The sequence below is a fragment of the Octopus sinensis genome, linkage group LG10 (genome assembly GCF_006345805.1).
Source record: "Octopus sinensis linkage group LG10, ASM634580v1, whole genome shotgun sequence".
In the NCBI taxonomy this organism is placed as follows: domain Eukaryota; kingdom Metazoa; phylum Mollusca; class Cephalopoda; order Octopoda; family Octopodidae; genus Octopus; species Octopus sinensis.
In genome coordinates, this window is record NC_043006.1 from 4558990 (window position 1) to 4582051 (window position 23062).

The window sequence follows — 23062 nt, forward strand, 5'->3', positions numbered from 1 at the left end:
GATAATTCTTCATGTTGTAATCAGTGTTCTTCGCCTGTACTGCAGAAACACAGCTGTAAGTGTTCAATTTGGATTTTTTTTCTTTGGAGAAGGTCAGTTGAGAGAGAGATAAGGAATTGTAGTGACATGCAGTCTCTGTAAGTCTTTTTTAGTAATAAAATAACTTACTTTGAATAAATGAAAATAAACCCTTTTGGTTTCTGTGTCTTCCTCTTTATGAACACACATGAAGAGATTTTCAACATCAACTACAATTCGCAGCAAGCGATTCAGCTCTTCTTCAGCAACATTTTCCAAATGAGATACATGAGCTCCTAAAAAGTAAATAGAAAAATATCCATAAACATGAGAAATTTATAAATTGTCAATGATCAAATCAACAGAGATTATAGAAAAAGTTGCTAGTTAAGTGAATATCTTAATCGGCCTATTAAAGCAATCAAATCTTAAATATATAATTTATGTAAAACCCATTATCCTGGTATCTAACCCATTATCTTGGTATTATCCTAGTATTAACTTATTCAATAAATCTGAACCATAATGAAGAAGACCACTTATTAATGAGTACATAACTTTTACTTTAAAAACAGCAATTATCAAAATCTTCACAGTCTAAAAAATACTTAAAAATTCCAATTTTAATTTTTTTTAATTATCAAAACATAGTTTTCAAGATCCTTTTATTATTGAAAATTTCAACTACACATTTCACTCACAAAAACTAATTTTAATTCACTGTGAGATAGCAATTTTCAACATCTCTATACAACTAGAAAAAAAAAAAGGCTGCCCAAATATTTCCAACACTACTTTCTACAGACATATCAGTAAAGACATTTCTCTGAATTATAAATTTAATCCAGCCTCAGCCAAATTATGGCCATTCTTAGTATCCTTTCATATTTGCTGGGTCTTGTAGAAATACAGAGATGTACTTGCATAGTGAGTTTTGTCAGTGAACAGGTCGTGGTCTCAAAGTGACGAAAATATTTTGACAAATTAAATTCAAATGTTGAAGTGAATCTAACGGTTTTTTGTGTGTTTCTTAAATGGCTTATAAACACCTTCCATGCTGCACTTGTAGAAATAGAAAACTGAGAAAGAAAAATTGTTTTAACTTATGTCAAATGTACCAAATATAAACCTGTCTCATTTTCTCTCAACTAAAATATTTGACAGTTGTGCACAATGTTTTGAAAAATTAACCATTATAGGAGACCATTGCAGTACCTGACAAGGACCTATAAAAATGAAATGTGTTGTGTATTTCCAACAGTTCTTTAGTCGAGGTCTTCACTGTTTGTGTTATCATTGTAAAACAAAAAAAATCACAATTTCAGATGAAAATCATTTGTGCAAGAGAGCTTATTTTATAGAATGAAGTTGCACATACCAAGGGTGTGGCTGCAGCTACGGCAAGGATCTGTAAGACTAGCAAGGGGCTGAGAAACGTCAACACGTGGAGGAGTTGGTGGAGGATTCGGGTTCTTCCACCCGTTACAGTTACAACCTTCTGTCTGAAATGAAAGAAATTTCAATGAAGCTTTCCTCAATGTCACAACAACCATCAACATCATCAGTAAGACTACCTTTATCACCATCAACATTTTACCATTTGTCAAATTCAGAGATAAAACAATCCTGCATGTTCATACACACACACACACATGCATAACTAGATACAGGTGTGGCTGTGTAGTTAAGAAGGTCACTTTGCAATCACATGGATTAGTGTTCAGTTTCAGTGTGGAATCTTGGGCAAGTGTTTTCTACTTTAAGAGCCTTGGATTGACCAAACACTTGAGAGTAGATTTGGTAGATTGAAGTTGAAAAGAGGCCTGTTACATATATATATATATATATACACAATTACAAATAAGGGCAAAAGAAAAAAAACTTTTCATTGCCAATATGCTGAAAAATAGATGCTAAATTGCCTAACCACATAAGATATTTTCACTATTATTATTACACATTTGTGGCTAGATGATTTAGTGTCTATTTTTCAGCATATTGGCAAAGAAAATTTTTTCTTTTGCCCTTATTTATAATTGTGTTTATAATTTCACCTTAAAAAGTATATTTTTACATGCTGGCCACTGATAATTTTATCCTTATATATACATATATATATATACCATCGAGCGTGGCCGTCTGCCAGCCTCGTCTGGCACCTGTGTCGGTGGCACATAAAAACACCATCCGAGCGTGGCCGTTCGCCAGCCTCGTCTGGCACCTGTGTCGGTGGCACATAAAATCACCCACTACACTCTCGGAGTGGTTGGCGTTAGGAAGGGCATCCAGCTGTAGAAACACTGCCAGATCTGACTGGCCTGGTGCAGCCTTCGGGCTCCCCAGACCCCAGTTGAACCGTCCAACCCATGCTAGCATGGAAAACGGACGCTAAATGATGATGATGATGATGATGATATATATATATATATAGTCAATTCAAATAAACAAATAATAAAATTAACAGACGGGAAGAAGTGCAGAAGAAATCTATTAGCCATTTCAAGCATAGCTCTTTGTCGGAAAGGAGAAAGGGAAAAGTTCAAAAAAGGAAAAGAAGTTGCCAACAGCATGTTATGGCATGGGTTGGATGGTTTGACAGAATCTGACAGGTCAGAGGACTGCATGGAGCTTCAATACCTGTTGTGGCACAATCCCTCCAGCTGAATGCCCTTCCTACCATCAACCACTTTGTAGAGTGTAGTGGGGTACTTTTTTGTGTCACAGGGGATTAATGAGATCACGAAGTGGCTTGCAAGACAAAAGCCTTGAACAAGAGGGAATGTAGTAACGAGGAAGGTGGCTTTATGCCAGGTGTTGAGAGACAGGTGTAGGATAGAAGGATAGGAACAGGTATCTTGGTGTAGGGGAGATACATGGCTACCGCAGATGGAAAATGAGAGAAGAAAATGTTCATGAGAGTGTAAGAAGAATTGACACATGGTTAGAAGTAGGGACGTAGGTGATGCAGTGAATGGAATGCATGGCCAATGGTGAACATTAGTTTTGTAGGGAAGTGGAGGAAATAGGAATAGATTGGGGAGGAGGAGGTGGTAAGTTGCAGCACAGAAAAAGGTCGGGGCATGGAAGAGTAGCTTCGTTTAACGTCCGCTTTCCATAGTCATCATCATCATCATCATCGTTTAATGTCCGTTTTCCGCGCTAGCACAGGTTGGACGGTTTGACCGGGGTCTGGGAAGCCAGGGGCTGCACCAAGCTCCAGTCTGATCTGGCAGAGTTTCTACAGCTGGATGCCCTTCCTAACACCAACCACTCCGTGAGTATAGTGGTTGCTTTTTATGTGCCACCTGCACAGGTGCCGGGGGGGGGGGGTCCGGCATCATACATATAAAAAATAAGGAGATGATGTGAGGTGTGAGGGAAAAGAGAGGGTATGCTGCTAAATGAAGAAAGCAGAGATCAAAGGTATGCAGAAGTGAGTAAAAGACAGGGAGGGGGGGGTAACTGATAGGAGATGGCTGATAGTAGGGTATTTGTGCGCTTAGTGTTTATTGTTTGTTTGCATCTAACACAAAACCCAGTCTCTTTGTTAGCCTTTCTGTCATTCCACTGCATCTCTTATATTTTTTTCAATTCAATTCAATTTTTATTGGCTCAAAAAGCAAAAGCAAGGCCATGTAAGGGGACAGGGAGGGTGGTCATACAAAGAGATCAGGCCATTTCTGGTCAAGAGAGACTTTGAACTGAGCGGTCGTCGGCATCCTCACTATCTCGTCCGGCAGCTTATTCCACGGATCCGCAATCCGGACGGAGAAAGCCCCTCTCTTTCGATTGAGATGAAATCGTCGTAGATAGAGCTTTTCGGAGTGACCCCGCAGCCCACGCTCTGGAGCATGTCTATAGATTGTTCTCGGTACATTTTATGCAGTTTCTATCCACATCTTTTCTACGTAGTGAACTGGACCATTTCCCAGATGAGTGTAGCATCCTGTTTGTTTTCTTGCTTACTGCAATTTTGGCCTTTGCTTCTACACTTGAAAATTTTCTAAAACAAGTACAGATTCAGTCATAAGAACAAGGTCATCAACTTAAGAGGAGTTCCTACGGGTACCAGGTTTTAAACTCCTCTGTCATGGCCCGGAGAACCATAAAAAAATAGGAGGCGACTGAGAACCAAACTCTGGTGAATTGTTATTTTTGCACAATAAATTCATTACTGTACTTGTTGGCAATTCTCACTTTACTGATAACAAGCCAGTACAAGACTCACAGACTCTCACCAACCATTCACTTACTCTTACTTTACAGAGAGACCACCAACTCAGAGAGCATAGGCGCAGGAGTGGTTGTGTGGTAAGTAGCTTGCTTACGAACCACATGGTTCCGGGTTCAGTCCCACTGTGTGGCACCGTGGGCAGTGTCTTCTACTATAGCCTCGAGCCAACCAAAGCCTTGTGAGTGGATTTGGTAGACGGAAACTGAAAGAAGCCCATCATATATATGTGTGTGTGTCTGTGTTTGTCCCCCCAAACATTGCTTGACAACCGATGCTGGTGTGTTTAAGTCCCCCGTAACTTAGCAGTTTGGCAAAAGAGACCGATAGAATAAGTACTAGGCTTACAAAGAATAAGTCCTGGGGTCGATTTGCTCGACTAGGGGGCGGTGCTCCAGCATGGCCACAGTCAAATGACTGAAACAAGTAAAAGAGTATCAAAGACTTTCTCCAAGCTAACAAATGCTAAATACAGGGGTTTAGTTTTGGTTAAATACTTCTTAAGTTACCTAACTAGAAAGAGAACATTTAATTCAAGATGCAGGACAGTTGTAGTTATTTACAATATAGTACTTTAAGACTTAAAACAGTATTTTAAGCATATACTACAGATATCTATAATTTTTCTGAATTTTTCAATTGGCAAACACATTTTCTATATTAAAACTGATACAAATCCTATTGCCTTTTATATAGAAGACCTCATTTCCTATTTATCAGTAGTGCTTCTCATCATCATCATCATTTAATGTCTGCTTTCCATGCTAGCATGGGTTGGATGATTTGACTGAGGTCTGGCAAACCAGGCTCCAGTCTGATCTGGCAGAGTTTCTAAAGCTGGATGCCCTTCCTAATGCCAACCACTCCGAGAGTGTAGTGGGTGCTTTTACGTGCCACCAGCATGAGGGCCAGTTTGGTGGTACTGGCAACGGCCACGCCCAGATGGTGCTTTTTATGTGCCATCTGCACAGGAGCCAGTCCAGCGGCATTGGCGACGACCTTGCCGGCACTCTCTCACCAGTACAAAACCAAACTGCATCTTGTCTAGGTTAATCCTCTCCATAATTAGTCAAGTAATAACTCTTTCTGAAACTTCCATGACTTGGTCCAATTATTTTGGTACTGCTATAATTCCTTCTCTCTAAGGCATCTCTGTTAGCCTTGTAACAGTTGACTACAATGCTGCTACACCATTCATTGCATATGACAACTTCCTGTACAATCTGATTGACCATGAGAGTAATTGGGTCCTTTTCTACACTGCCAGGTTTTCAAGTATCTCTGCAACTTTCCTGATGGACCAGGGGCTTTTCCTGCCTTCATATCCTTGATTGCCTTGTCTATCAAACTGCAGTCAACTATAACAGCTGGTTCTTCTGTATCTGGAAGACTCTCCTTCTCCTAGCCATTCCCCAAATAAAATAACCTTTCACAGAAACACTTCCATGCTTCTTTCGTTTTAGAATCCCTAAGTGCAAGGATACCATTATTTATCCGTATGTGGCCGATGCCAGCGTCGCCTTGACTGGCTTCCGTGTCGGTGGCACGTAAAAACCACCAACCAATTGTGGTCGTTACCAGCCTCCCCTGGCACATAAAAAGTACCATCCATACGTGGTCGAAGCCAGCACCACCTTGACTGGCTTCCGTGCCGGTGGCACGTAAAAAGCACCAACCGATCGTGGCTATTGCCAACCTCCCCTGGCACCTGTGCCAGTGGCACGTAAAAAGCACCCACTACATTCACGGAGTGGTTGGCATTAGGAAGGGCATCCAGCTGTAGAAACATTGCCAGATCAGACTGGAGCCCGGTGCAGCCTCCTAGCTTCCCAAACCCCGGTCGAACTGTCCAACCCATGCTAGCATGGGAAACGGACGTTAAACGATGATGATGACGATGACTTCTCTCCCACAATGTCTCAATTCTCTCTGATACTCTCTACCTTGCAACTCAGAGTACCTCATGCCTCTGAGTCTTATGCTATAAAACATTAGCAAATCTCTTCTTTCTGCTTTTTCCCTTCCAACACAGACCTGTTTTCTAGTTTCTATTCAGGCTACCTTGCATAATTCCCTGCTGCCCCTATTCTTCAAATCCTTTCATCTCCATTTTTACTGCTATGTCTACTTCACTGTTATACAACCACCACCACCACATCACCCTTGGTTTGTCTGGAAATTTCCCCCAGCGATGGATTTGCTCTGTAGCCCTCATAGATTGTCCAGCAGGAATTTCCAATTTTCCTCCATGCTATATGTTTCTATTTTTGCTTCTTTTGTCCAATGCTTGAAATAATATTTCTCTAAATTTCAGACTGTTAAATGGATCTTTAAGCATCTATGTCTTTCTTTCAAAACTGGTTTCTGTTGAGGAGTACTTCAAGGCCCAAGCCTGAAGTCACAAACCACTAACCAGCATTGGGTTGTTCATAAGCATCTGCCTAGAGAGAATATAGCGAATCTGGCTTGTGTGTCCACTAGACTGATACGTGATTAGGTAGCTGGCTGGGTTCTTGAAATTAGTGTTGCAGATCATAGAACTCCAATCATATATCATCATCATTTTACGTCCATCTTGTATGTTGGCATGGGTTGGATGGTTTTACAGGAGCCAGTTAGGTAGAAGACTACACCAGGCTATTGTATCTACTATGGCAGGGTTTTTTTATGGCTGGATGCCCTTCCTAATACCAACCACCCTGTAGAGTGAACTGAGTGCTTTTTACATGGTACCAGCACAGGCAAGGTCAGATTTGGCATGGTTTTTACAGCTGGATGCCTTTCCAAATGCCAACCACTTCACAGTAAGGACTGGATGCTTTTTACGTGGCACCAACACTGGCAAAGTCACCAAGTAACTTGCAAGACAAGGAATTTTGAGGGGGTGGGGAGGCATTAGAGGTGGTCATGTGTCAGATGATCAAAGATTAAAGTGATAAAGAGACAGAAAATGACTGAGCGGCAGATTGTCTTGCTATGGTGGAGGAACATGGTTACCCAGCCAAAAGAGAGATAGAGAGGAGGAGAGTGAGAGGAAAAAGTAGGAAGAAGGGATAAAACAATGTGACTGCATGTGTATCGTTGGCAATATTTTTCCCTCTGTCTTCCCTTCCTTGGATCTTTCCTTTTCCTATGTTTCCGACGAAGAGCTCCACTCGAAACGTTAAGTCAGCCTTCTTTCTTTCTTTCCTTTCCTGAGCGTCCAATAACACTATACTTGTTCCACGTCCTCGCGTTGTTGTGCTTTCTCTTTGTATTTTCATGTTTGGATTAACTTTATGCATATATGCTTGTTTTACTCATTAAACTACACCCATGCTGGAGTACTGCCTTGATAATTTTTAGTTGGACAAATCAACCCTAATATTTATGTTTGCTTTAAAATCTGGTACAACTGGTCCCTTTTATTGGACCACTAAATTACAGAGACATAAACAAACAAACACCGGTTGTCAAGTGGTGGAGGAACAGACATAAAGACACACACACTTATGAGGCATTTTTCAATTTCTGTCAACTAAATCCACTTGCAAGGCTTTGATTGGCCTAGGACTATAATAGAAGACACTCATCCAAGGTGCCACACAGTGGGACTGAACCTGAAAAAGCAGTTGGGAAGCAACTTCTAACTACACAGCCATGTCTCTCTCTCTCTCAATATATATATATATATATATATATAAAACAATTGCAGCGTGGAAGGTGTTTATAACCCATTTAAGAAACACACAAAAACCGTTAGATTCACTTCAACATTTAAATTTAATTTGTCAAAATATTTTTGTTGCTTTGAGACTGCGACCTGTTCACTGACAAAATTCCGTGCAGTGAACAGGTCGCGGTCTCAAAGCGATGAAAATATTTTGGCAAATTGAATTTAAATGTTGAAGTGAATCTAACAGTTTTTGTGTGTTTCTTAAATGGCTTATAAACACCTTCCACACTGCAATTGTTTTCGTTCCAGCACACGATCTCAGATCAGGTCACTTGCTATGCAAGTACATCTCTGTAATATAAATATATATATATATATATATATATAAGAAGCAAGTTAAAAACAATGGTCATTACATATAATTCCTTTATTTGTGCAAATAAAGGAATTATATGTAATGACCATTATTTTTACCTTGTTTTTTTATATATCACTCTGAGTAAAAACCAGTTTATCTGGAGCCCATCCACAGATTTATAATATAAAATTGTGATGAACGATAACCTTGGACCCTACCAAAAGATTAACTGGAGTTATTCACTAATCTCAGTAACACTGTTAGCCTGGTGTGCCAACAGAGAGCTTATGAAGTATGAAGGGTGTTTCAAAAAATTTGATATCATTTTGCAATCTAATAACTTTGCCAGTTCTTGTTCAAATGACTTCAAATTTTAACATCAAATGTGTAGAAACAGGTCAAAATTTTATGTTTAATGTTCGATATGTTTATCTTTTCAGGTATAGAAATGGCATTCACTGGAAGAGAAAAGGTGTTTTGTGTGTTGGGAGTATTCTCAGACACAGCTGAACAAGACTGTGCAGCGTGCATTCGTGAGAGAGTTCTCTAAAAAGTCACCAAAGGCAATGCAGATTTGGACATCGCATAAAAAATTCAAAGAGGAAGGCTGTTTGTGCAGGGCAAAAGGATCTGGACGACCACTAACATCAGAAGAAACGGTCAAGCGGGTTTGCCAAAAACTCTTGTGAAGCCCCAAGAAGTCCATAAAAAGAACAAGTCTGGAAACCCAGATTCCTCCATTGACAGTTTGGCACATCCTGAGGAAACGCTTGCTAATGAAACCCTACAAGCTGCAGCTTGTTCAGGCCATAACAGCAGATGATAAGCAAAGGCACAAACAATTCTGTGCTGATATGCAAGAGAAACTTGCAAAAGCAGAGTTCAAAGAACGTCTTGTTTTCAGTGATGGGGGCCACATTTCATATGAATGGCAAAGTCAATAAGCATAATGTTTGCATTTGGGGAAAAGAAAATCCCCATGGCACAGTTGAGCACGAGAGAGACTCACCAAAAGTGAATGTGTTCCGCACCATCTCCAAGAGCATCTTCATGGGCTGTTTTTCTTTGAGGGAAATGTGACTGGCGATATGAAATCATTCATGGAATCCGCATACCTTTGAATTTCTCATTGAAATTTGGAGGAATTAATCTTATGTTGCTCAACATTAATCCTGTTTAGTTTCATTTGCTTTGACTATGTGATTTCTGTGATATTTACATCTCAAATGATATAAAATATTTTGAAACACCCTGTATTTTGCCCAGATTGATAATCCCTCACCATTACTGTGTGTATATATATATATATATATATATATTACAGTTGAAACACTATTCATTTGGTAGCAAGTGTTTTGCTATGGTTAGGCACATCTCGTGTAGCACACATATTTTTTGGTTGTACTTATCAAGCAAGTGACTTCGTCTCAGCCCATGCTTTCACACAAAAGCAACTCCATTAAACATCGTTTTTAAAGTGGTAATGAATCTCCAAATCTACCCAACAATGAACAGGCCAGTTGTGGTTACACAGAAGACTGGACACAAAAGACATCATTTGCTTGAATGGTGAAGCTTCTGTTTACAAACAGCACATGACAAGTTAAGACATATCAAGAAACCAGACATGTTTTTGCAGCAGACTGCAAGCAAGCGACATTTCTATGAATGGTAAGGCATTTTTGCATTCTATCAGTGCATACATGTACAGATAAAGAGAAATAAAAACTTGCTCACTCTCTCTTTGTCACACACAGACACACACACACATGCATATGATGAGCTTCATCAGTTTGTGCCTATTAATTTCACACACAAGGTATTGGTTAACCTGCAGGTGACCAAATTAACAGTGGTGGAGGTTGCTCCGAAAATGTAGTTGCTAGAAAAAGAACTGGCTGAGCAAAGTTCAGAGAGCTATTATCGCTGTTGGTTACAAAGGGCCATCCCTTAGAGTGAAAAGAAGATTGTATGACACCTGTCTATGGACTGCAATAATATATGAGAGTGAAATATGGGCTGTGACTGCAGAAGACATGTGTAGGCTTGAAAGAAATGAAGCCGGCAAGCTCTGCTGGATGTGCATGTCTCTGTACATTAGGGTTATGACTTCTGCACAGCCTAATAACTCTATACTGGAATTTGATGAATAATTTCATAAAAGTCAAGAAACTAACATTTATTTTGCTTTATTTGAAACAAACATCACCCTCAACGTAAGAAATTGATCACCACTTTTGACCCAAATCATTCAAAATTCTATTGGGGTTCATAACGTCTGCTCAAGTTTTTACTAAACTTGGTGTGCTGACTCAATGCAATGCAGAAATAGTATATCTGAAATTTCAGCTTTCTAGTTGAAGTAGTTTTGGAGTTATGGGCTTTTTAAACTATAATCACTCGGTGGCACTAGATTCACATTTCAGTATTTCCACTGCCTAAATCGTTGTAAATGCAAGAAAGATGTGGAATAAAAGTGCATTTATACATTTTAAAGATTACTGAATTGAAATTGCTCTATGCAAATGTTCAAAGCTAGGCTATTTTAAGACAGAGGCCACTACAAGCATTCGATAACATACAAAATTAAAAACAATACATATTTTTAACTTTATAGGTTTAATGTATATGTATGATAAAACATAAATGTTTTGAGAGAAAAATTGAGTATAAGAGGCATCAGTTGTAGTATGCAAAAGTGGAGACTGCACTGGTATGGTCATGTGATGTGTATGGATGAAAGCAGCTGCATAAAGTGCAGGTCTGAAATTTGGAAGGGAACTGGTGGAAGAGGAAGACCCAGGAAGATGTGGGACAGAGTAATGAGAAATGATCTTCAGATGTTGAGCCTCACAGAGGTGATGACAAAGGACCAAGACAATTGACGATTTGCAGTGCTTGAGAAAACCTGCCCAGTTATATAAAACCCATGCCCCTCCACTCCCCCAACAACCTACCCATGATTACCACCACTGCATCTCCTTCCACTCTCCCTAACTTTCCTATCAGCACAGAATATGTCCCTGTTCAATCCCTTCTCCACAACAAATCCTCCTAATACTCCTTCCCTCTGCCAGTATCCACTCATTACATCCACCCCCACCACTAGCTCCCACTCTCCTTTCCAAATCTTGTGAAATCACCCATCCACTCCTTTCCAATCCCTGGTCCCCTATACTATATACATTTCTTTGGAACTTGAGTGTATGGCCCCTGCTCCCTCTCCATCACATTTTCACCACCTTTCTCTCCAACCAAGGTAATCATGTTTCTACTCTAATGCAAGACACCTTTCCTGTCCCTCAGTAGAACTACTCCCTCCCCTTTCCATCGAAAGGATCTTGTCCTGCAATTATTTGGTGACATCACTGCCACTGGTGCCACATAAAAAGCACCCAGTCCACTCTGTAAAGTGGCTGGCATTAAGGAGAGCATCCAACCATAGAAAACCATGCCAAAACAGGCAGCAGAGCTAGGTGCAGTCTTCGCACTTGCCAGTTCCTGTCAAACCGTTTTACCCATGCCAGCATCGAGAACGGATGTTGAATGGTGATGACATTAGCAAACATTATCCAAGCAGTGGAACCAAATCCCTATTCATGGAGTTCTGAAATAAACTTCTTAACTACAAAGCCAAGCATGGGCATATTATGATTATATTATGTTTACACACAAACAGAGATATGAAGAATATTCCATAAAAACAGACAATTACGAAAGCAAACTAATATCACAACAGAATGAGTTTGCGACTAATCATGTGTACTTCGTGACCAAAATATATGCCTGATGATGTGGAATACCAATAGTGAAACTGGTATTACAAGTCATCCACTAGAAAAGACACTGTACAGAAGCCAATACTGCTCTATATCCTGATGATGAACCTGAGATAAGTAAATTCTGGAACCCTACAGTTCAATATAAACTGTAAAGGTTTCATAAAAAGCTAAAGAAAAACCCTAATAAATATGTAAACAGACATATTTTCAAATTTACATTCCTTAAAAGAAACGCTATTTCATACACATATATACATATACATGCATATGCACAAAAATACATACACACATATATAGATGCATACACACACACACATCACATATATATATAAGACCTGTTCTCTATAACAGAAATGAGATCCCGAAACTACAATACCACATAAAAAGCACTGAGGGTGCAACATAAAAATTACCCAGTACACTCTGTAAACTGGTTGGCATTAAGAAGGGCATCCAGTTGTAGAAATGTAGCCAAAACAGACTATGGAAAATGGTGTGGCCCCTGGTCCAGCCAGCTCCTGTCAAGCCATCCAACCTATGCTAACATGGAAAATGGATGATGATGATGATATAGATTCAGATGAATAGGTACTTAAGTTAAAGGCACCAGAATTTCGTATGGTATTATCCATATAAATTCATGGAGTGATTATAAACAAAATAAGCAACAAGGATATTAAACACTGTAAGTATTACATCAGTTTTAAAATGTCGAGCAATCTTCAGCTACATATAGAATTTTTTAATTAAATGGACAATGCACATTCTTATACTTATTTCATTTGCCAACATTACAAAGAGGGTAGATATATAAACACACACACACACACACACATACATATATATATATATATACAGCTGCATAAAAAAGTCCTGACTGTTAAATGTGGATGGGACCTGTGGAGGAGGGAGACCCAAAAAGATGTGAATGAAATACTGAAGACCAACCTTAGGATTTGAGATGCATGAAGGAAACGACAAAGGGCCAAGATGATTAGCAATTCCCTGTGCTCAAGAAAACCCATTCATCATGAGCCTAAAATCCTTATTTTCATGCTCTGCCACTGCAAACAATTCGTCCCTCTCTGAATCCTTCCTTGCCTCTCATCTTGCTATCGCCCATCCCTCTTTTAACTACATACGTGACATGAAGAGTTAGTTTGTCAAATTTGACAATGACCTATCAACTAACAAAGAAAATGAGAAAGAAAGAAATAAGGAAAAAAACATCATGATGTCACAACCAAATGTTGCTCCATCTTTTGGTTTTCTTCTGCTCTCTGTGGATCTTTAACCGTAACAACGACTGATCCAGTATGGGTTCTGGTCTGGTTGTCATTATCATGAATGTAACATGGAGAGGTTAGCTTGGGGGGTACCTATTCCTATCCAATGTGTAAGCCACAACCATATGATTTTACCTGAGACACTCCTTGGCCTCTAAACACTTCCCTGTTGACCCTAGGGAAGCTTTACCCAGACTCTTTCATCTACTGGTGCAATGTTAACACTGTCCCCTTCACTTAGTTTAGCCTACCAGCTGAAGCAGAGCACTGGAATGTGTCTCTAGGAGCCATCAAGTAAAAGATTAGGGATCAAATGAGGATCAGTGATGCCTGTTCACCTGACCATTTCTGGAAGGCGCAGCTGCCAGACACCAAATGTACCTCTATTCAGAGCTCCCTACACCGCAAAAAAATAGCTATGAAATATCATCATCATTTAACGTATGCTTTCCATGCTAGCATGGGTTGGACGATTTTGATTAAGGGCTAGAGAACCAGATGGCTGCACCAGGCTCCAGTCTGATCTGGCAGAGTTTCTACAGATGGATGCCCTTCCTAATGCCAACCACTCCAAGAGTGTAGTGGGTGCTTTTTACGTGCCACCGGCACGGGGGCCAGTCAGGCAGTACTGGTAACGACCTCGCTCGAATCTTCTATTAAACAAACTAAACAATGAAGTCCTTAAACTCCTAAGATGCTGCCCAGAGATGTGAGAACATCTCTTTCAAAAATAGCAAAAAGGAGAATATCTATGAACCGCTTCAAAACATAATCCACTAATTTGATTATGAATTTAGATTTATACCAATAATTACTGGTCACATGGTTTTGTTAGTAAATGTCTTAGCGACAATTTGGAAGAGCTAAGATTTCAAGCAGGGAAAGAGACCAGCTAACCTGCACTTTACAGACAGAGCTTATACAGCGGAACAGCAAACAAAATGGGATGTACAATACATTTTAATCAAAATGCCACTGATAGGGCTTTGTTTCTTTGTTAGAAACCACTACCTTCCTTCAAAGAATTCCGAAATGATAAATAAAAAGCTTTAATATATATATACATATATAAAAAAAATCAAATGGAAATTGTAGTTAAGATACCTGTGCCGGTGACACGTAAAAAGCACCGTCCGAACATGGCCGATGCCAGCACCGCCTGATTGGTGTCCATGTCGGTGACACGTAAAAGCACCAACCGATCATAGCCGTTTGCCAGCTTGCTCTGGCCCCTGTGCTGGTGGCACGTAAAAAAAAACCAATACACTCACGGAGTGGTTGGCGTTAGGAAGGGCATCCAGCTGTAGAAACACTGTCAAACCAGACTGGAGCCTGGTGCAGCCTCCATGGCTTACCAGACCCCGGTCGAACCGTCCAACCCATGCTAGCATGGAAAATAGACGTTAAATGATGATGATGATGATATCTGATTGTGGTACTCTGTTGGTTACGACGATGAGAGTTCCAGTTGATCTTATCAGCAGAACAGCCTGCTCGTGAAATTAACATGTAAGTGGCTGAGCACTCCACAGACACGTGCACCCTTAATGTAGTTCTCAGGGAGATTCAGCGTGACAAGGCTGGCCCATTGAAATACAGGTACAACAGAAACAGGAAGAATGAGTGAGAGAAAGTTGTGGTGAAAGAGTACAGCAGGGTTTGTCACCTCCCCCCCCCCTGCTGGAGCCTCATGGAGCTTTAAGTATTTTCACTCAATAAACACTCACTACGCACAGTCTAGCAATCAAAACTGCGATCCCATGACCGCGAGTCTGCTGCCCTAACAACTAGGCCACTGCGCCTCAACACACACACACACACACACACACACATATATATATATATGGTATATAGGAGACGGAATATATAAGTATTTTTATTATTAATCACAACAACTGTTTCAACACATCCAGCACAGATCCCTCATGGGTGTGACACTTAATAACTGGTTCAGGAGCATCCAGCTGTGCAGATGTGTCTCATTGGGTGATAAATAGATACAACTCTTTAAAATAACAGTTCTACAATGTATCTTCTCATTTCGTGGTAAGAAAAGCAGCAAAACAAAGGAAATATCTTCAATTATGATAGAAGATCAAAAATAAAATCACAGATGCAAAAAAGAAACAAACGCGCAATACAGCGAGAAAACATATACAGCTTTATATATATATATACACACACACACACTCTATTTGTGCCCAGTCGAAAGTCAACACTTCTGGTTGCACTGTATTGCATATATCCGTTTGCCCTTAGTTTCATGGAACTAAATCTACAGACGTAAGTGTCCCAAAGCTGCCTGCATTTTGGACCTCATGGCATTCCATGTCTAATTGTCCTTTTCTGTTAATCATTCTCTGCCATCACACCAGCACACATAGTGTCCTTTAGTGTTTGTGTATGGATGTTCTTCTCTCTCTCACTGTGACCACTCTACAAGGTGGGCTGAAAAGTTAATAGGCTGACTACGAAGAAGAGACACTAGAACTGTCAAATCTTGCATGCATTAATTTCAACTGTTATTACTAAAAACTGTGGAGGCACGTAGCTTAGTGGTTAGGGTGTCAGCATCATGATCGTAAGATTGTGGTTTTGATTCCTGGAATGGGAGACACATTGTGTTCTTGAGCAAAACACTTCATTTCACGTTGCTCCAGTCCACTCAGCTGGCAAAAATGAGTAACGCTGCGATGGACTGGCGTCCCGTTCAGCTGGGGAACATATACGCCATTGAAACCGGGAAACCGGGCCCATGAGCCTGGCTAGGCTTTAAAAGGGCACATTTATTTATTTATTTATTACTAAAAACTGCATTGTTTCTTTCCAGGTAAACTGACATCTGACTAATCAAAGAAGACATCAAAAGTAACTGGTATTGACTTCTCTTGAAAATGTAAAAAATTAAGCATTGTGTTATCAAGTACCTGCAGAAAAAAGGGTTCAGCACCCAAGGACATTCAAGCAGACATGGTTGCAACGTTGGGAGACGATGCTCCAGCTTTATCAACAGTACTAAAGTGGGCAGCTGAATTTAAGAGGAGAAAGAGTCTTGAACATGACCCATGGTCTGGACACTCTACAACTGCCACCACCAAGGGAAACAGTGATCATGTTCTCCACATGGTGGTCGATGACGGACGAGTGACTATAAATCAAATAGTCAAAGCATAACCTGTGAGAGAGAGTTGAGAATATTCTGCATTATGAACTTGGCATGATGAAGGTTTCTGCTTGGTAGATGCCACATCTTCTGACACCTCATCAAAAGCGCACCAAGATGATCACATCACGAGAAAATCTGACATTGTTTGTGACAGATCCAGCTAATTTCACGGAACATTTTCTAATCCAGGATAAATGTTGGCTTCATCACTTTGAGCCAGAGGCAAAGAGACGGTCCTTACAGTGGAAATACCTCTCTTCACCTGCTCTGAAGAAGGCCAAGGTTGCTTCATCTGCAGTGTGATGGTCTCAGATTTTTTGAGATGCAAAAGATATTGTGTTTATTGACTATCTTCAAAAGGGTCACACCATCAATGGAGAGTACTATGACAACTTGCTGAGGCAGTTACAAAAGTCTGTCAAGATCAAATAGCCAGGAAAACTGAGAAAAGGAGTCTTGTTTCATCAGGACAATGCTCCAGCCACACAGCTCCTTGGTTTCAATCGCTGCTGTGCATGACTATGGCTTTGAACTGGTTGATCACCATCCCTATTCTCCTGATTTGGCCCCCACCTGTCTATCATCTGTCCCCCAACATGAGACACCAATTGGTTGGAAACCAGTTATTACAGTGATGATTGACATCATATATGCATTTATGAATTTTTTTACAAACAGGATGAAAGCTTCTTCTTCATCAATCGAATTCAAGCACTGCAACACAGATGGAAGAGTATGGACCGTAAGTGGGGGACTATGTTGAAAAACAAACCTCACTTTGTCACATTCCATGAGTGCCATGGTCAGCCTATGAACTTCCCAGCTGACCCTCGTCTCTTGCCTTCCTCGCTAGTTCTTTCTTCTCTTTCCCAGTTGCATATCTCCCTTTTTTGCTCTCATCGACCCTTTCACTTTCTTTCTTCCTCTCTCTTTATCTTTTTTTCTGTCCCTCTTCTAAAACCTGCCAAAAGTCATATCCTCCATTGGCTTTAGCATTCTGTCATCTTTCTGCACCTGAAAGACAAAGCCTGTCCTTTTCTTGTTAAACCATATTACATATATCTGGCCATCTTTACATTCCTGACTGACTTGTTTATGTTCCAAGATGTCTTCATAGCTATGTCTACCACGTCACTTATGTTTGCACTTGCCGACATGTCCAGGAGATTAGTTCCATGGGATTAAGACACAAGGCTTTATTTAAACTACACTGATTCTGGACTACATGATTGATAAGAATGTTTCATATCTTAATTATTCTTTTCTATTAATCATTATACATGTCATTACAATTTGGTTTTTACTACAAACACTATCATCATCATCATCATCATCGTTTAACGTCTGCTTTCCATGCTAGCATGGGTTGGACGAATGACTGAGGGCTGGCGAACCAGATGGCTGCACCAGGCTTCAATCTTGATCTGGCAGAGTTTCTACAGTTGGATGCCCTTCCTAACGCCAACAACTACGAGAGTGTAGTGGGTGCTTTTACGTGCCACCGGCACAGGGGCCAGTCAGGCGGTACTGGCAATGACCTCGTTCAAATCTTTTACACATGCCACTGGTACAGGTACCAGTAGGGCGATGCTGGTAACGATCACGCTCGAATGGTGTCTTTTATGTGCCACCGGCACAGATGCCAGGTAGCTGCTCTGGCAATGATCACGCTCGGATGGTGCTCTTAATACCCTACTAGCATGGAACTCGAGTGCCAGTAAGGCAACGCTGGTAACGATCACACTCAAATGGTGCTTTTAAGTGCCACTGGCACGGAAGCCAGTTAGCCGCTCTGTCAATGATCACACTCGTATGGTGCTCTTTGCACCCCGATCAGACATCTACAACAGAATACTTTTGGGCGGTAGATCTAACAAGCCCACAGTTTAACCCAATTACTAGGTCCTATCTTGGTGTTCCATCTTATTAGCAAATTTGTCCCAACTGACATTGAAATATGGATCAAAGACTTAAATTTTAAGTAAGAACCAGCAAGGAGTTCAAAGCTAACAATGCATAACTCAAATACAAACCAATGAATGTACAGGTCGTAGTTCAGTCTAAGCCTAGAGCTGCCTATCTATGCTGGAGGTCCAGCGAATATGTGATGTTGCTATGTTGTAATAGCACCCCCCAAGTCACAAGTGGGCAGGTACTATAGTTTAAAGACAGCTGCCAATGCCTGGAGTCTAAGATTAAAAGGAGTTATTTCCAGGATTCAGAATATGTTAAATTAACAGAAATGCATTATTTTCCTACCTTATTTCTTATAAATAATGACTTATCTAAGTATGCACTGCCTTTCTAGCTGTTGAAAGCTTATAACAGGAGAGAAAAGGACGCACAGAGAGAAAATCATGTTGCAAAGATTTTCATACAAGCACCAACATCTATTTTCTTTTACTTATAATTTGAAAATTATCCCAGTTTGAGCCAAATAAATTACAGTAAGCCTATATTTATACTATTTACATATGCATAAAGGGTATACTCTTTTACTTGTTTCAGTCATTTGACTGCGGCCATGCTGGAGCACCGCCTTTAGTCGAGCAAATCGACCCCAGTACTTATTCTATCAGTCTCTTTTGCCGAACCTCCCTCTAAGTGACGGGGACGTAAACACACCAGCATCTGTTGTCAAGCAATGCTAGGGGGACAAACACAGACACACAAACATATACACACACACTTATGTATATATACATATATACGACAGGCTTCTTTCAGTTTCCGTCTACCAAATCCACTCACAAGGCATTAATCGGCCCAGGGCTATAGCAGAAGACACTTGCCCAAGATGCCACGCATCCTGAACCCGGAACCATGTCGCTGGTTAACAAGCTACTTACCACACAGCCACTCCTGTAAAATGTTTAACTGTACTTAATTACAATATTAATGGATCCTTAATTAAGTAGTAACACTATTGATGATCTTGACTAGGTAACTGCATGTTTTGGTAGATAAGGATGAAGGCTCAAAAAGGAGAGTACCCAACATAAATAGCAGGAAGTTATAATTCAAATTCTGAGATTCTGTGATGATTGACAAATAAAAGAATAATATATTTGTTGTTGTTTAATTGCTGTCAGTTTAGAAGTAAACCGTAAACGTTGTAAGCGAAATCCTGCTTTAGTCTGGGTGGGACCCCAATCCTAGCTGTCAGCTTACACAAGCCAAAATTAATATTCCATCCTTCGTGCATTAAATGTTGTTGGATTCAAAAAGGGTAGAGAAATACCGAGGTGGGTTTTGCATATAATAACAACAATAACATCAGAAACTAAACAGTCCATCATACGGGAAAATAATTACATTTCTATTTTTAGGTGAATATTAACATTTTCTACAGGACCGACTCATAATTAAACAGTTCGCTGGTGAGAAAAGAAATCAAATCGCTTATAATTATAATAATCAGATGTTAAATGTTCCCCAGAAGCGACTACAAATAAAAAAAAAATGTTAATATCGAGGAGAATTGAGTATATTTTGGTTAAAAAAGAAACATGTGAAGCCCGAATGGAATGAAAAACATTGTGTAGCTGGGGCGAGTAATTGGTTGTTAATTAATGAGGAAAAAAACAGATTTTTTATATCACATATAGAAAGAAAATTATAGATTGGAGAGACAATTCTGTGGATTTGCAGTGAAAGGTATTCATCAATGGGTTAGGATTTTGTATTTTGTAATCAGTCACATCTCACGATGACAACATATATATTATATATATGTATGTGTGTGTTTTTATATGTGTTTATATATATATAATATTATAGTTAAGTCATCGTATTTATTGTTTTTTCGGAGATCGAAGCTTGAGAGACGGTGAGCAGGAAAGGAGAACCTTTTGTGTCCATTAACAAAAGCTCGAATTTAAAGACGGAAAACAGAGAAGATCGGACTACATTCAGCAGAATAAAACAAACATCATCGCACACAGGAAAGAGATAAATAAATATATGCATAATGAATACCTTGCAGGAGGAGTAGACGGCCAGTTTCTCTAGTTTCTTGGGTCGTGGATAGCCTTTCACCATGGCCTTTTTGTGGGCGATTCGTTGCATTGTGTTGCTTCGACTCATTTCGCCAGTGGTCGATGGCTGCGAATTCTGTCTGCCAGTCGAGATGGTGGTCGTTGACTGAGATTCCGGGGTCGATGCAGTCGAATTGGACATGGATGGTGTTATGATGGATGGTGTTTCGGTTGTACTAGCTTGTGACATCGCCACAGATGACGAGAGACTCGAAGCCGTGAGAACAGAGCTTGCATCGCCATTAGTGGAAGCCATCTTTGACTACAAACGAAGTGACCCACATGCAAGAAACCCAGCCACACTTTCTCCTTAGCCTCCTCCCTCCTCCTTCACGACGCCGCCAACAAACATTCGACCTCCACAACGACTCACACTAACAACAACAGAATCTTAAAACACTCGACGATGATTTTTATTTATTTTCCTTAAACACCAACGAGCACATTTCTCGATTCTTTGTTCTGCAAAAGTGACGCCAGCCTTTCCTTCTTTTTTTTCTTTTTTTTTTTCCTCCCCCCCCCCCCCACGACTCAACCCCGATAACTCAATTACCAAACGGGAAATTACCTCCCTTGCTTTTAAAATCGCTACTTCGAAGTTCCACACAGATTTCTGGGTCCATTTCATTGATTTAATCGAAAACTACGTTGAAAGAGATATTTTTTTGATTTTGATTTTGATTCTTCTAGTTTCAGCTAATGAGCTGTGGCCATGCTGGGGCACCGCCATTAAATGTAATGTATTATAATGTATTATAATGGGATCTTTTCGGTTTGAAAGGCAGTTTTTTTTAAATAATTTCCACGTAACTAAACACTTTTAAACTTCGTATACTGGTAGAATGTGTTTATAAAACATCTTTTTCTCTTGGCTTTATTGAGAAAATTCTGTAGTTTGTAAGATATTTGTTGTTTTTTTTCTTCAATTTCTGCAATTTCAACCAATCAATGACGTCTATTGAGGTGAAAACATTCTGTGACGTATGAAAATGTCCCCCGTTTAAGAAACAGATTGGGTTTATTTACATTTCTGAAGAAAAACAGATACCCTTCCCCCCTACCCCTAACCCTAATCCTAACTAACCCTAACCCTAAAACAGATTGAAATGCAATAGATGGATACTTGGGTCATAATTATGGGTGACAATTTCATATGACACTGCTAGAAAAACTGCCGTTCAAACCGAAAAGATCCTTATAATGTATTTTGTCAAATCCCTAATTAGAAATGTACACCACTGTCTGTTCCCTTTGTATGAGTTATTTATTTTAAAGGAAAAAAATTGTAGAGCTGAGAAAACTAGTTGGTGGTGGTGGGCAGCGTCGGTTAAATTTGCTTCAAACTCATGAAAGGAAAAGTGACCTTTAGTTTTGCACCACAAGAAGGGTTATTCTGTGAACCAACACACGCACAGTGTATATAGTATTTGCCTTGTGGAACCTGAGAATTTTATGATCCAATGAATGCAAAGTATTTGGCAGCGACTTTTTGCTTGTTAAAAATGTTCTTGTTTTTTATCGATTATATATTACACAGAGTCGCGCGCGCGTCATATAAAATCATAAAATGTTGTCAAATTAACATTTATGCAAGAAACAGCAGTGAAAAAACATGGCAGAGTAGAAATAGTTTATGCAAAGTCATATGGCATAATACACCAAATATTAAGGTATACTGTGCGATCTGGTCATCAAATCTAAATAGAGACTTCAAACTTGAAATATTCAAAGCCACAGTTGAACCAATTCTACTATATGGCTCAGAAACCTGGACGTTATCAAAGAAGCTTGAGAGGCGGTTGGATGGAACCTACACTCGCCTCCTTATGAGAGCTCAAAATCTCTCGTGGAGGCGCCATCCAACTAAAATGCAAATATATGGGAAATTACCACCTGTGTCATCTCTTGTGAAAGGTAGGAGAGTCCAGTTTGCTGGACATTGTTGTAGAGCTGAAAAAGAAGTAATTTCTACTCTTCTCCTCTGGAAGCCATCTACTCGCAACACCAGAGGGCGCACACTCTCCTACCCTGATGTAATCTCCAGGGATACAGGCATCCAGCAACAGGACCTCCGTAATGCTATGATGGACCGTGAAGTCTGGCGCAACATGGTAAATTCCATGTCGAACAATGATGATGATGTGCGATTTGGAGATCCATTCAACCATCTTAGTAATGTGTTCTTATAGAAGCTCTCTTGTCTTTATGTTGCCATTGAGCATTTTGTATGCGAACAAGAGAGTGAGTTTGGTGACTGTGCATTTGCCAAAAAAAAATCTTGATTAGTCTAGCATCTACTCTGACTTGCATCGGATGGGGGCTGTTAGGACAAAGCCAAATGACTGGTGGCCTCTCTGCTTTTGTTACCTTTCTGTCAAGCTGAAAGGAAAGCTGGACTCTACAACACTTAGGGTAACTGAATGATCTTGTTAAGGACAGCTCTGCTTACCCATATGAGGAAGGGGCAAGAAATAGTGTCCAAAACAAAGCCCTCTTCACTCAGTCCGACTGATTTACTACAACCAGCAG

The 23062-nt window shown here is 40.0% G+C and overlaps 2 protein-coding genes across 5 annotated transcripts in view; one reads left to right on the top strand and one right to left on the bottom strand.

The window, feature by feature from the left end:
• The window catches only part of LOC115216402 (histone acetyltransferase KAT2A), a 54076-nt gene extending 33048 nt beyond the window's left edge, over positions 1–21028 (bottom strand). For 3 of the 4 annotated variants that reach the window (XR_003882073.2, XM_029785707.2, XM_036506265.1), the window contains exons 1-3: positions 20475–21028; positions 1397–1520; positions 169–314 (exon numbers count right to left, since the gene is read on the bottom strand). Coding sequence is in view for 3 of the 4 variants with exons in the window: in XM_029785707.2 (XP_029641567.1) it covers positions 169–314; positions 1397–1520; positions 20475–20789 (585 nt within the window). In the remaining variant the exon portion in view is untranslated. The remainder of the gene's footprint in view (positions 1–168; positions 315–1396; positions 1521–20474) is intronic. The other variant, XM_029785708.2, reaches the window with a different exon arrangement.
• LOC115216487 (tRNA wybutosine-synthesizing protein 4) overlaps positions 18925–23062 on the top strand; it is a 39263-nt gene continuing 35125 nt past the window's right edge. The window contains exon 1 of the mRNA XM_036506267.1: positions 18925–18943. The gene's annotated coding sequence lies outside the window, so the exon portion shown is untranslated. The remainder of the gene's footprint in view (positions 18944–23062) is intronic.